This window comes from Manis pentadactyla, chromosome 10 (assembly GCF_030020395.1).
Source record: "Manis pentadactyla isolate mManPen7 chromosome 10, mManPen7.hap1, whole genome shotgun sequence".
In the NCBI taxonomy this organism is placed as follows: domain Eukaryota; kingdom Metazoa; phylum Chordata; class Mammalia; order Pholidota; family Manidae; genus Manis; species Manis pentadactyla.
The window spans coordinates 36,143,498-36,158,420 of record NC_080028.1 but is presented as its reverse complement, the minus strand read 5'-3'; the positions used below and the strand labels follow the sequence as shown (position 1 = coordinate 36,158,420).

Below are 14,923 nucleotides of genomic sequence, written 5' to 3'. Positions count from 1 at the left end.
CAAGATCTCATGACAGTTAAGTGGTGGGGTAGGAAGAACTCCAGCTAAAAAATCTTTCTACATTCTTGTATTAACATTATGCTCAGATATTGCCAAAAGCAAAGAACCTGGTCATTAGAGAGAGCTCAAGTCACCTAATCATAGATAATGTCCACAGGCGAACAGCTCAAGATCCACTTTATTACCTTCTTAAACCCTTGGGGCTTCAGAACCCTGTACTTCAAACTAACCCTTTGCTGACCAGACTTTCAATAGTTCTCTGTCTCCTTATTCACTTTCAACTTCCTCTTGACCCAGCAGTCTATGAATGTTGGCCCCTTGCAGGCCCCATCACTGAATCTGACCTCCAGATTAATGTTATCTGATGTCTAATGGCCTCAATTTGACTTCCTCACTGAATGCAGACACCCTATAGCAAGAAAAGAAAGGTTCCATGAGGACTCGTGCAGCTGTCCCAGCCAACTTCTCAGCGGCCCTGAGCTCCTGAGCTCCCCTTGAACTTCCTGTTCTGACCCCTCAGCAGCCTGTTAGGGGCCTAAAATCCCACAGAGGCTCTGCTTTCTCAGTGACTGTTTTACTGAACCCCACTTGGAGTCACTCCTATTCAGCAGACATTACTAGTTAGTACACTGTGGTAGGCAGAATAATGGTCCCTCACTGAGGTTGCAGATAGAAGTAAGGTTGTTAATCAACTGAATTTAAAATGCCTGAGACATGCTATGCTGCTGGCTTTGAAGATGGAGGAAGAGAACTGTGAGCCAAGGAATGTGGGCAGCCTTTAGAAGCTAAAGAAGTCAAGGAAATGGATTCTCTCCTAGAGGCTCCAGCAAGAAACGGCCCTGTCAACACTGATTTTAGCCCAGTGAGACCTGTATTGGACTTCTGAACTACAGAGCTGTAAGATAATCATTTTGTGTTGTTTTAAGCCACTACATTTGTGGTAATTTGTCATGGCCGCAATAGAAACTAATACGTACATTACGGCTTCCTAACTCCCAAGACCAGAGTAAACTTGTTACTGCATTACAGGAAACGATCAACCTCTCCATAATCTAAGATTTGTTGCTGGTAGCAGATTTAGAATAAACAACATTGCTTTTGTGCCTTGATTACCACCAAGGCTGTCTCAACTGAGCCCTGTCTACCTTGCCAAGGCAAACAGGGAAAAAGTACCTGCAAATTTTGAAGGAAGTAAATTTGCAGCCTGAATTAGTCCCAGACTACCTCGATTATCTGTTTGGCAGGACAGCTCACACCTCTCCTCCTGAAGCTCCCTAGTACATATGCGAAAGCCAGGGAAAGAATGCTCGCAGGTTCCCCAATTCCCACACAGGAAAAGAACACCCAGTATGTGTTGGGAGAGGGCGGAGGAGTGTGGGTTGTACACTCAATGTATTGAGAGAAAAAACTGCTATGGGTGATATCTTTGGTCAATAACATTGAGAAAATTTTTATTGACTGCTTACCATGGACTGACCATAACCCTCAGGAGTGGTGACCCTCTCTACAGAGCTATTCATTCATTTGATCAGCTGGCGCTGAGCTCCACCATTTGCCAGAGTCATTAGGCGCTGACATTCAGGGCTCCTTCAGGAACTCTCAAGCTAGACTTTTTTCAGGTCCACCATAAGACATGGAGTGTGACTCTCTTCCCGTTCGCCATGCTTCCCTATTATCACCCATTTACCAGGGCTTGTTATTTTAAGATATCTGCAAAAGTTTCCATTCTGAGCAGGTCTAATTCACACAAAAGCTTTGGTAATTGCCCAAATTCACTTACTCCCCCCTCCACCACTTCCGCTCTTCCTCAACCTCTCCCTGCAGGTCCCAGTACCATTTGGCTCAAGTGCTTACGATTCCAACCTCTTCAACCTTCTCTTTCAATTTTCCTGAAAGTGCTGCTCAGGAGAACTTTGAAGCTACAAGATGTCCTCAAGTCCAGTCCAAAGTAGGGGGCTCTCCCTAAAGCTTTCTGATTATCTTCCTCCATTACCACCCCCTTTGAGAGTTCCTTGACTTCTAAAATTTCAATAACCACCTCCAGAGATCTCATCAAAATTCAATAAAGCAGGCCTTCATGAACTCATCCAAAATTACAGCCTCCTAGCTGGCCTCCCTCATCCAGTCTCTTCCCATCTGGTGCGTCCCTTGTATACCTGCCAAGGTATCTCCCCAACACTTTGTAAGTGCTTGCCCTGAGCCAGGCAGTAGTCTAGGTGTCAAAGACAAGCTACAGTATTTGGAGAGAAGCAGCTGTGCCATTTACTAAAAGTACTTAACCTCTCTCTGTTTGGGTTTCTTCATTTGGAAAATGGGGATAATACAGGCATGTAACTCTCACGGTTATTGAGATAATTAAGTGAGATAATGCATGGAAAGCAGTCAGCACAGTGCCTGGCACATGACAAGCCCTCAGTAAAAGTTAACTTACATAAATAACATCAAAGGGAGCTGTCAGGGTAGCTGCAGAGATGAACGTGTGTATTCCACAAGTAAGGGGTGGGAGAGTGATAGCACTTGGTGGGATTGTGAGCAGAGAAGACTGAGTGATGAACTCTGATAGTGATGTGCAGCCAGATCTTGAAGGTTAAGATGGAATATTCTAGGAGGAGAGGAGGGGAGCAAAGGCACAGCAGCACAGAAGGGAGAGCTTTTGTGTAATCAAGCAATGGCTGTCTGATACTCCATACTAATCTTGACAAGACCATGAGCTCCTTAAAGAGAGGCACATTGGCTCTAGATACACGAAGAGTTATTATTCACTCATGGAACTGCGTACCTATTTTATACCAGGCACTGTGCTGCATGGCAAGATTTTCTGCCTTGTTCCATGAAGCTTCTATTCGAAAAGATAATAAACAAGAAATCAGAAAAGAACACTTCAGGTAAGTTACAAGCATTACTAAAGAAAACAAAATAGGAGCATATGAAAGAGAGTGACTGTGGATGGAAGTCAGGGAAAGCCACTCTGAGGAGGTGACATTTCAGTGAGTCATGAGAAGGCCTGGGTAGAAGAATGTCCTAGGCAGAAGAAATAACAAGAACAAAGGTGTTGAAAACATGAAGGAGCTTGCCATACTGAGGAAAGATCAGGAAAGCCTGTGCAAGGGTGTATGGTAAGCGAGTGGAGGAGGGACAGTCAGGGCAGGGCCTGATCACATTAAAAGATCGGGAGGCCATTATAAGAAGTTTGCATTTTATTCTAAAATGCACTGGGAAGCCACTGAAGGGTTTCAAGATAGGATATGACATGATCTGTGTTTTTAAAAGCTCTCTCTGGTTGTCATGTGGAAAGTGGACTACGGAAGAGCAAGAGAGAAAGCAGAGGGAACTTTTAGGTGGCTAGTGCAGTGGTCCAAACCAGAGAAAGCAACCCACACTTATGATACTTACATGTGATCCCTGGAATTTCTGTTTACACCATGGCCTCACTTTGCAAGGGCGTCTCCCTCCACACAGCCTCGTTGACACATAGGAAGCTTAATTGGCCAATTCCAATCAGTTGACTCTTGTCTCCCACAAGCCATCCCTATTTCCTTTCCTCCTCTACCCTTATTTCTCTTCCTCCCTGTATCTCAAATTCCTATTTGCCCATCACCTGACTCAGCCTTCATGAGGTCTTACTGTTCCCACTCTATTCCTCTTCCTCTCCTTATCCCACCACTCATGAAAGTTACATGAATCAGAGGTAAAGAAGTTATTTTCTTTCCTACCCAGAAGCACTCAGGAATTCTCAATCTCATAGAGCACTAATAGAAGCCTAGGGGTTATTATGATCTTAACAATATAACCAGTACACATTCTGCATGTTAAGAACACTGTCTCTTCATATTCGTTCCAGGCTGTTCTCCCCACTGCAGCCAGAGAAATCTTTTAATAGGAAAATCTGATTATGATCTCACTGACTCCCTCTCTCTGGCTCCTGCTTTCTTCCTTTCTCTCTCATTCACACTCCTTTCCCTCCTTGCTTTACCCCTTCAACAATTTCCACTTGTTCCTCAAATAAATACTTTCTCAATATGGGTTACGATGGTCCTGGGTGTTCTGACCCCAGAGTACATCTCAATTTTAACCTTTCCCCTCATTGCTCCCAAAGACTCCAACTACACTGGCTTCTTTCAGGTCCTCTATCTATATGTGCCCCCTTTCTGCTGTTCCCTTTGTCTCTAAGGCCTTTTGATTTCCCTCTCCCCTCAGCTGACATTTTATTCTTTAGCTCTTTACCCAAATTTTCTTCCTTAGCAAAATCTTCTCTGATCTGAGACCAGGACTGGAACCACTTATAGCACTGCCTATCTTTTGAAGGACTTAACACAGTTAATAATAATTTACTTGTATGACTATTTGATTAAAAATGGCTATTTCCTCTCCCACCCCCTATGGGAATCTCTAGGAGGCCAAGAACATTGCCTTTGTTCATCACTGCATCCCAAACATAGATGAATACACTTTATAGATCTTAGGATGATTAGAAATGGAAAGATTTTCCAAAATCTTAGATACGCTTCCTTTTTTGATGGAGCAAGTAAAGAAGGAATTGTGAATTTTCTAGTAGCAAACTATTACCAGGAAGAAGAGGAGTCAGTATCTAAGATCATTTTACTACAAACTTGGGAGTGTTTTTCCTGCCTCCTTTTATAGAAACCATCTCTGATGTCAAGGTGGCACTCATTTTGAAGACCTATCATCCTTTCTGAGAAGATCCATCATCCCCTGCACAACCCTCTCTCCAGATTTGGCCCCCCTCCCATCCTTTCCTGAGCAGCAACTATACTACTTGATTGCACAGGAAAGGCAGAGTGAAAATTCAGTGACCTGTCACTCATTTACAGGTTGTCACTCGATAAACATTACTTCCCAAAGCCTTTCACAACTAGCACCTCGTTTAGTCCTCAAAACAACCCTGTGAGATAAGCAAAGCCAATATTATCATTCCTGTTTCACTAACTGGGGAAACTGAAGTTTAAAGAGGCAAGTGACTTACTCAAGGTCACAAAGCCTGTGCGAGGCAGATGTAGGGTTTGAACCTACTGTCTGACACCGCCTCCAATGCTTCTTACATTAACCACCTCAACAGTTGGGTTATCAGTTATTTAAACCTGGTTTCCTCATTCTCTTAAATAAACACCTATTCCTGACCCCTCAACACTTCCTCAGCCCGTTTCCCCTGCCCTACCCAGAACTTGTCTGAGCAGTGGGGTGTAGGGAGTCATAAAGCTGGCCACATTAACGGGGTTTGGTCCCAGCCTCCAGTCATTCCAGCTCTCCCTCTGAGTCACTGAGGAACCAGAAGCCCCAAGAAATAAAAACACAAAGAGGAGACCTGCCCCATCAGATCAAGGTCCCTGGCTACCGTTCCTCCCACCTTCCAGCAGGCCACGGCGAGGCCAGAAGCCAGCCTTTCTCCCAACAGGGGGTACCCGAGGAGAAGAGGGGGCACCGCCCGCCGGCCGGCAAGGCTCCACCACCCGCGAACAAGGGATGCGGCAGTGATAAACCGGCTCCCGGTTCGGCCCAAGGTCACCCTCCCGCCGCCCCGGCCGGATCCCAACCGTCCGGAGCGCCCCCTGGTGTCCCGGGCTGGCCTCCCCTCGCCCTCAGGGAGTGACCCGCGGAGCCAGGCCCGGGGGCAGAGGAAGGAGGGTGGGCAGAGGATGAGGAGGCTGAGCCCCGGGGAGGGGCGGAAGGCGGGGCCCTACCTGATAGCTGAGGACGCCGTCCGGCTCGTTACTCCCAGCCGGCATGGCGGAGCCCAACTGGGTCTCGCCCGCCGGCTCGAGGCCGAGCGTCGGCAGCCCGCGCACGCCGGTCGGGTCTGAGCCGATCGCCCGAGCTGCGACCCCTACCCTGGAGCCAACGGTCAACCATCAACCGCCGCCGCCTCCATAGCCACGAGGCCCGCGAGGCCTCGCCGCAACCAATCAGCGCGCGGCCTGTGCGGCCAATCAGGACGCGGAGCACCGGAGGACGCCGTCCGGCGATACCCCGGACTACCAGGAGGCGGAGGGAGCCAGGGGAGCCAGGGGAGCCGAACGCTCCGGTCCCGGTTGCCGTGGAAACCACCTCCCTCCCTTCAGGGGCCTCTGGATTTGAAGGTGCTTCCAACCACTTGCTAGAAATCGAAAATCTCGTGCTTCTATTTGCGGTTTGCACCTGACTCTTGAAAACTGAGAAAGTGTCCGTTTTGTCTATTTTGATTTTACTCCTTGGGTGCTGATTCTTTTAATTCTGGGGGAACATCCCTTGGGATTGCAGAAGGAAGTAACTGAGGATGAGGGGAGAGGGCCTTGTAAAATTACTTGTTAGTCCCTGAGCTAGAGCCAGAAGAAAGCACTGAGAAGCAGGCAGGCAAGGGTCCAGCCCCCTCCACAGACCCACTATGACTTAGGTCTTCTCCCTGGGTCATCTCCCTGACACCCAAGAGTCCAGAATTGAGCTAAGGATGATTGCTGAAATAATTCCACAAAAACCATTCCAACTTTTCCAAGAAATGAAGCTAAGGCAAACTATTATTTAACAAAAGAAGAACTACTGATCTAAGGCAAGGTTAAGAAATCACAAGAAACACCTTAATTTGATTTTGGTTTAAAACAAAAGAGAGGCTGGCCATAATCCAATCTTCTGTCCCCAAGAGGAGGAAAGGGGACTTTTGCTTTACATGCACTATCATATCAGACTGCAGGTGAGTCCTCATTATTAGAGGAAAAAGAACAGTTGCAAATAATTCTTAACCTCCAAAAAAGGTACATTTGGGAAACATAGATAAATGTTAAAGTTTCAACACTTGTGTACCACCCCTTGCACTGGCCCTGAAACTTAAAACCAGGGTATGCTTCAGTGTCCCTGAGGCAGAACCAAATTTCTGGTCTCCTCTATGAGCCCCAGTCCAGTTTCTGAGTCTTAGCATTCATTGACATAGTCTATATTGATCTCTTCACTAATCCTGTCCCTTGAATCTGGAATTCACCCCCATTTTTGCCCATTAAAATCTTATCCATTCTTCACAGCCAGTCTCAAAGGTCATCTCTCCCAAGAAGCCTTTCTATAGCTCACTCTCCCAAACACCTCTAAGAGATGTTATCTCTCCCTCCTCTGAATTCTCACAGCACTTCACACCTTTCTTATAGCAGTTACCATGCTGTGGTTATGTAAATACTCTAATTATATGTTGACTTTAACTTACTATAATGTTGTTAAGTTTTTGAAGGCAATTATTTTTCTTATGCCCTTCTTTATACTACACAGAGTATCAAAGAATTCTGGGCACAGAAAAAGTAGTTAGCAAATATACATGCTTTTTTTTCTTAACTAAGGTATCATTGATAAACAATCTTGTGAAGGTTTCACATGAGCAACATTGTGGTTTCAACATTCACCCATATTATCAAATCCCCCCACACCCCACTGTAGTCACTGTCCATCAGCATAGTAAGATGCCACAGAATTCAATGCAGTTCCTATCAAAATACCAACAGCATTCTTTAACAAACTAGAGAAAATCATTCTAAAATTCATATGGAACCACAAAAGACCCCGAATAGCCAAAGCAATCCTGAGAAGGAAGAATAAAGCTGGGGAGATTATGCTCCCCAACTTCAAGCTCTACTACAAAGCCACAGTAATCAAGACAATTTGGAACTGGCACAAGAACAGACCCATAGAACAATGGAACAGACTAGAGAGCCCTGATATAAACCCAACCATATATGGTAAATTAATATATGATAAAGGAGTCATGGACATACAATGGGGGAAATGACAGCCTCTTCAACAACTGGTGTTGACAAAACTGGACAGCTACATGCAAGAGAATGAAACTGGATTATTGTTTAACCCCATACACAAAAGTAAACTCAAAATGGATCAAAGACCTGAATGTAAGTCATGAAACCATTAAACTCTTGGAAGAAAACATAGGCAAAAACCTCTTAGACATAAACATGAGTGACCTCTTCTTGAACATATCTCCCCGGGCAAGGAAAACAACAGCAAAAATGAACAAGTGGGACTATATTTAGCTGAAAAGCTTCTGTACAGCAAAAGACACCATCAATAGAACAAAAAGGAACCCTACAGTATGGGAGAATATATTTGTAAATGACATATCTGACAAGGGGTTAACATCCGAAATATATAAAGAACTTACATGCCTCAACACCAAAAAAGCAAATAACCCAATTAACAAATGGGCAGAAGATATGAAGAGACAGTTCTCCAAAGAAGAAATTCAGACACGTGAAAAGATGCTCCACATCACTAATAATCAGGGAAATGCAAATTAAAACCACAATGAGATATCACCTCACACCACTAAGGATGGCCAGCATCAAAAAAACTAAGAACAACAAATACTGGTGAGGATGCGGAGAAAGGGGAACCCTCCTACACTGCTGGTGGGAATGTAAACTAGTTCAACCATTGTGGAAAACAATATGGAGGTTCCTCAAAAAATTAAGAATAGAAATACCATTTGACTCAGGAATCCCACTCCTTGGAATTTACCCAAAGAATACAAGTTCTCAGATTCGAAAAGACATATGCACCCCTGTGTTTATCGCAACACTTTTTACAATAGCCAAGATATGGAAGCAACCTAAGTGTCCATCTGTAGATGAATGGATAAAGAAGATGTGGTACATATACACAATGGAAGACTATTCAGCCATAAGAAATAAACAAATCCTACCATTTGCAACAACACGGATGGAGCTGGAGGACATTATGCTCAGTGAAATAAGCCAGGCGGAGAAAGACAAATGCCAAATATTTTCCCTCATTTGTGGAGTATAACAATGAAGCTAAACTGAAGAAACAAAATAGCAGCAGACTCAGAGACTCCAAGAAGGAACTAGTGGTTACCAAAGGGGAGGGCAGGTGGGGAGGGAGGGAGAAAGGGACTGAGGGGTATTATGTTTAGTACACGTGGTGTGGGGGGATCACGGGGAAAACAGTGTAGTACAAAGAAGGCACATAGTGAATCTGTGGCATCTTACTACACTAATGGACAGTAACTGCATTGGGGTATGGGTGGGGACTTGATAATATGGGTAAATGTAGTAACCACATTGTTTTTTCATGTAAAACCTTCAGAAGAGTGTGTATCAATAATGCCTTAATAATAAATAAATAAAGATGCCACAGAGTCACTACTTGTCTTCTCTGTGCTACACTGTCTTCCCTGTAACCCCACATACACATCATGTGTGCCAGTCATAATGCCCCTCAGTCCTCTTCTCCCTCCCTCCCCTCCCATCCTCCCCCACCCTTCCCTTTGGTAATGGCTAGTGCCTTGTTGGAGTCTGTGAGTCTGCTGCTGTTTTTTCCTTTAGTTTTGCTTTGTTGTTATACTCCACAAATGAGTGAAATTATTTGGTACTTGTCTTTCTCTGCCTGGCTTATTTCACTGAGCATAATACCCTCTAGCTCCATCCATGTTGTTGCAAATGGTAGGATTTGTTTTATTTTTATGATTGAATAATATTCTATTGTGTATATGTACCACATATTCCTTATCCATTCATCCACTGATGGACACTTAGGTTGCTTCCAATCTTGACTATTATAAATAGTGCTGCAATAAACATAGGGGTTTATATGTCTAAATATATGTGCTTTTAATTCGATCTAATAAAAAATGTATTGAACACCTACTATGTACAGACCCAAAGGCACAGAAGATACAGAGAAGTCTAAATATAATACATGTCTCCAAAGGACTTAAGTCTAATTAAGGAAACAAGATGCATGTTAGTATGTTGAAACGATAGTAAAACATAGAATAAGAGCCATATGAGTAATAAAGACAATAAAGATTATAAAAATTAAGAAACGAAAATGGTCTTTATGACTTGAGACAGTTCAGAAACACAATACAAAGGAGATGGGTTTGACTAAATCTGAAATAGCTGAGCAGAGATAAGGAAAGCAAACATCTCAACTCTTGAGCAAAGACTTAATAATAAGAATGCACATGGCCCATTCAGGGTAGCCATGATTTGAGCCAAAGCAGAAAGTTATAGAGAAGAGCAGTCTAAAGTAAAAACTGTGGTAAAGAAAAGCTGTGAGTAGACTCATAGAAACTGAGAAATGACTAGTGGTTACCAAGGGGGAGGGGTTGGGCAGGAGAGCGGGTTAAAGGGGCACAATAATTCACAACTACAATATAAACTGATTATGGGGACAGTTGAACCACTGTGATATACATTTGAAACCAGCATAAGATTGTATATTAACAACACTTTAAGGAAAAAAAAGGAAAGAAAAGCAAAGTTGTGGTCAAATTACAGACCGCCAGCTAATTAGTTCTGACTTTATTTTTCTTATATGATAGAAAGTAGGACACTGCTGAAGTTTTTAGAGAACACTTCCTTGTGCCAGGATCCGGGCTTACTGGTGTAACTGTATTGTGTCATTTAATATTCGTAATATTTCTGTTATTTCTCTATTTCAGGGCTTAGAAAACTGAGGCTCAGAGAAGTTTAGCAACTTTCTCTAGGTCAAGCAGTCATTAAGCTGGGATTCGGTCATTTATCAATTCAAAACATACTACTGAGAACTTGTGTATTCAGCCCTGGGTTTGGTGTTGGGGAAGCAGTGCTAAGACAGAAAAAGTTGCCCTCATGAGCCTTACAACCTAACGGGGAGACAGTAAGCAGGTAAAAAAACAAGATAATTACAGATTATGATAGCTGCTATGAAGTAAATAGCAAGGTTGTGTGACAGAAAGTAACTGGCATGGAGTCCTGAGAGCTACTTTCAATGGGGTGGTCAGAGAGAAATTCTCTGAAGAGGTGAGGAGAGCCTCATCTGATTGGATGAGCCAAGGATGAGTCTGTCTGGCTCTAGAGTTTTGAGCCACTATGCCGCTATGTCCCTATATAAGTGGTACCATTGCTGAAATCTGCCATTAGCAGCAAGATGGGTTAGAGGGGAAACCTGAGGAGGGGGGTCAGTTAGACTGACTCTGGCAACACAGTAATTCAGACAGGGCCAAGGATGGTGATCAAAGGTAAGTTGTGTTCCATATTTCCCACACTGCAGAAAGACAGCTCCCGGTCACGGGAGTGGGCATGTGTGGGCAGAGTAGGGAGAGGAACAAGGAGGTGGAAGATTTCTGGGGGCTCTGGTGGGTCTGATTTTCCTCCAGTTCAAAGATGGGAAAGAGCCTCTGGCCCTTGACTCCAGTGTCAGGAGCCCCATCTTCTGGCCGATTGTGCAAATTACAAAAGGAACTAGGACACAAAGGCCGCTTCTGAGGCTGCCGCAGGTGGCTGCTCTCTGGGGCGGGGGCATTGCAGAAGACAAGTTCTCCCATCCCAGGGCTATTTTGCTTTCTCCTTCCAAAGGAAGCTGGCTCACTGGGCTCCAGGACCCAGGCTCTAGGATCCTAGCCTCTGCTGTTCCCCACACTATGAGGAAGAGTGCAAATACTCTGCTTTCAGCCTGGCCAGCACGGAGGAGGAGCTGGAAAGAGGGTATTTAGCCAAGGACACGACCTAATACTATTTATTTTTCTAAAGAAAGCTGATAATGTTTCTAACGAAGAAACAAAGTGGAACAGAGGCTTCTGAGGCCTGCACAGGATGCCTGACCTAGAAGGAGGCATCAAGTGGACAGGAAAATGCAAAATATGTGCAACATCCGAGACGACTCACACACACACACATCAATAGGGAAGCAAGAAGGCATAATACGTGGGTGACCTTAATCCTTGACACAGTTCTTTAGGGTAGGTTCTTTCATCCCATTTTATAGATGAGAAAACTGAAGATTGAGGCTTAGAGATATAACCTGCCCCAGGTCACACAGCCAGCATAGTTAATAAATGGAGACACTGAGCTCTGAGCTCAGATGTATCTGATTCCAGAGTGCACATGCTTAACTACCTACTGCCTCCCACAGGACAGCCTGGGACTTCCATCTCCCCAGCTTTTACAAGCAACACCCTCTTTTCCTAGCTTCCAAATGTGACTATCCTTCTACATTTTGTCTCTAGATCTTCTCTAATACCAGTGGTTTTGTTAGGTAGAAAGTTGACATGAGCAGCCAGAAAGGGGAAGATAAGGTTCAAGTAAAAAAACTGTCCAAACTCTGCCCAGGTAGGGAGGGGGTCCCACGTGCAGACAACAAAGGCTTTGCTAGGATGTAACTTCCAGTCTATATGGACCAGGTCAAACAGGTTCCAACCAAGTCCCAACGCAGCCGCAATGGAACAAAACTAAGAACCATCCAAACCACACCTCATCATGATCTCATTAAAATAAATTTGCGGTTTTGCTTTCCACCACCCCATGGGCTTTTCTTTGTGCATTTTGGGAAAAGACATGGGCACCAAAAGGAATGGGTGTGTAACTAGAACTGTCAGTCAAATAACCTCACCCTGTCAATCAAAGAAGTGCTTCCCAGCTAGGTCATGATAAATAGACCCTCCCCTAAAAGTCTGGGGCCTTTGTGTACCTTGACTGTGGCCCTCTTCCCCCTTGCAGGGGTCAAATAAAACTTTCACTCTGGTTTGCTATTGTGTCTCTGCCTTTCAATTCTTTGTTACTGCAGGGACAAGAACAGAGAACTCAACCAGCAATATTTTTTAAACTTTGTGGAGAGAGGGTAGGTCTTGAACCCCCTGGGGACATAATAAAATCATGGGATTCTCTTTTCAGATAAGTACACAAAGCCCAAAATTTTGCAAATAATTGTAAGGATGTGTTCACAACCTTCCCAGGGAAACACTAGGTACCTTATATATATTATCTTTAAATATTGGCTGAAAAACACTGAAATTCTTTTATTCGGGGACAAAAAGGCAAAAATGCAAGAAACTCAAAATGTCTTAAGATGTTCTCCTATAATTGCAACCAATTTTTCCATCAAAACCATCTTAATTGCTGTCAATTTACCATCTCTTGCCCTGTTTAAACTGTCGAAAGACCACCAGAGCAACCTTACTTGCCATTAGGATGCCCCCAATTCCCAGCTGCATTTTATACCTGATTTTGTTTCCCCCTCTCCCTCTTAATTACATGCATAAACCCAAGGAAAGGTTGGAAGAAAAGATGTCGGAATCTGGGAAAAGACTTAATTAGGGTTTGTGCTGTCGTCTGGGAGCATTTCCTGTGAAGGCAGGGGGAGCAGGAGAGAGACACCATTCTTGTCAAGCTGAAAAGCTTTATGCAGGAGCATGATTTGCCTTCAGCCCTCGCCAAACAACATATATAAAGAGAGCAGAGAATACAAATTTTCTTTGTTCACAGCCTGCTGCCAGCCTGGAAGACTACACATTATATGAAAGAACAATGAGGCACTACAAAAATGCTCTTGACTTGGACAGTCACTACCCCCCGCCCCATTCATCATCCACATCATGCATAGAAATTCCCTGTGTGGTACTCATTTACACCTTGCTCCAGACTAAGTACGGCTCTGGTAGAGGGAATCCACGTAAAATGGCAAAAACCTACTCTGCTTTCTCTGTAATCACGAGTAAGATATTTGGACAGAGGCATAGGTAGAGGAAAGGACCTATGGAGGGAGCAGAGCAAAACAGAAAAGCAGATCTTTGAGGAAAGGAGTCTTGGGACTTCCAGATCCAGATCAGAAGTCATAAATCTGGGAGAAATGGGTGTTAACCAAGGACCGCTTGCCAAGTCCTTGGTATTAGATCTGAGCACATTAGTATTAATTAAATACATTTATCTTACTCATTTCTAGAAATCCAGTTTGTTTACAGTGGTTTCACTCCCTATCTTATCTACTTAGGAATAAGACCTCTTGAGCTTATTATACTAAGTAAGGGAATTCTTGCTTCACCCTTAGCCATAGGCCTAGGATATCAATAGCTCACATTTGTATAATTCTATACACCCTTAACTTCTTTTTCACCTTATCTAATTTCTCTTCATGGGTCTGTAAATGTGCACAACACTTCATACATTAGAAAGCTGAGATGGGGCTAGAATAGGCGCTAGCCCAGGCCAGTTAATAGCACAGGTGGATCAAGAACTGTTATTGCTTTCTACTTCATTGTGGCTTCCTGGAAATATAATTCTATTTAGCCACTTTCTGCATAAAATTAAACTGGCCTCAAGTGAACATTGAAAATGTGAATCTCCTTTAGAATTGACATGAACTCCCCATAGCAAAAGCCCAGGGTTTCTCCTGTTACCCTTTCTACCACATGACCATTTCATATCATTTCCAACTTTGGAAAGTGTGTCAGTGATACCCATTGGCTAGTTTACCAAACAAACTCTCATGAAGTCCTGAAAATAACTATTACTGCTTCTTATCTATTGAAGCACATTATCTGACATAGATATAAATTCAATCCAGCTACTCTTACTACCAGTGAAGCATCCCTTGAGGCCTTTCATTTTGCAGTTACGAAAAAAGAAAAAAAGACCCATTCAGGCATTTGAGCTGGGGCAAAAGGGAATAGACATAGAATGTGAACGTATTTCACTGATTGATCTTTGTCTACCTCTACTCATTCCCCAGATTGAAAAGGCCAGCCTCCTCTTTAAAGAAAGCAGGATTACTTTTCTTATAAAATATAAGAAAAACTATTTGCTAGATTTACCAAAAACAAGCAGGTCTATGAGATGGTCAGCCAATGAAGAGTGGGGGGAGGGAGGAGGAATCCAGCCTTAAAACAGATATAAAGACAATCAGCTGTGTTTGGGGTAAGCAAAATGAACAAGGGTCTTGACAATTTGATTATAACCTGTATATCAGTTTGGGTTTCTCCAGAACTTCTTGTCTCTGTCCCCTAAGAATTATTGGAAGGGGCTTAAAAGTCCTATAGGCCAGTTTTCTATCCAATACAATTCCCCTCTACAATATCCCAGAGAAGGGGCCATCCAATTTCCCTGGATATTTCCAGTGACAGGGAACTCACTGCTGAATGAGGCCAGCAGCCCCATTCCAG

The 14,923-nt window shown here is 43.7% G+C and overlaps 1 protein-coding gene across 5 annotated transcripts in view; it reads right to left on the bottom strand.

Annotated features, from left to right (window-relative positions):
• The window catches only part of SLC4A8 (solute carrier family 4 member 8), a 92,470-nt gene that overhangs the window by 60,957 nt on the left and 16,590 nt on the right, over nt 1-14,923 (bottom strand). For 2 of the 5 annotated variants that reach the window (XM_036915112.2, XM_057486610.1), the window contains exon 1: nt 5,700-5,895. The exons of 2 other annotated variants lie outside the window; for them this stretch is intronic. In XM_036915112.2, the coding sequence (XP_036771007.2) occupies nt 5,700-5,744 (45 nt within the window). In that variant the 5' untranslated portion in view covers nt 5,745-5,895. Of the gene's footprint in view, nt 1-5,699; nt 5,896-14,923 lie in introns of those variants that run through there. One more of the 5 variants, XM_057486611.1, reaches the window with a different exon arrangement.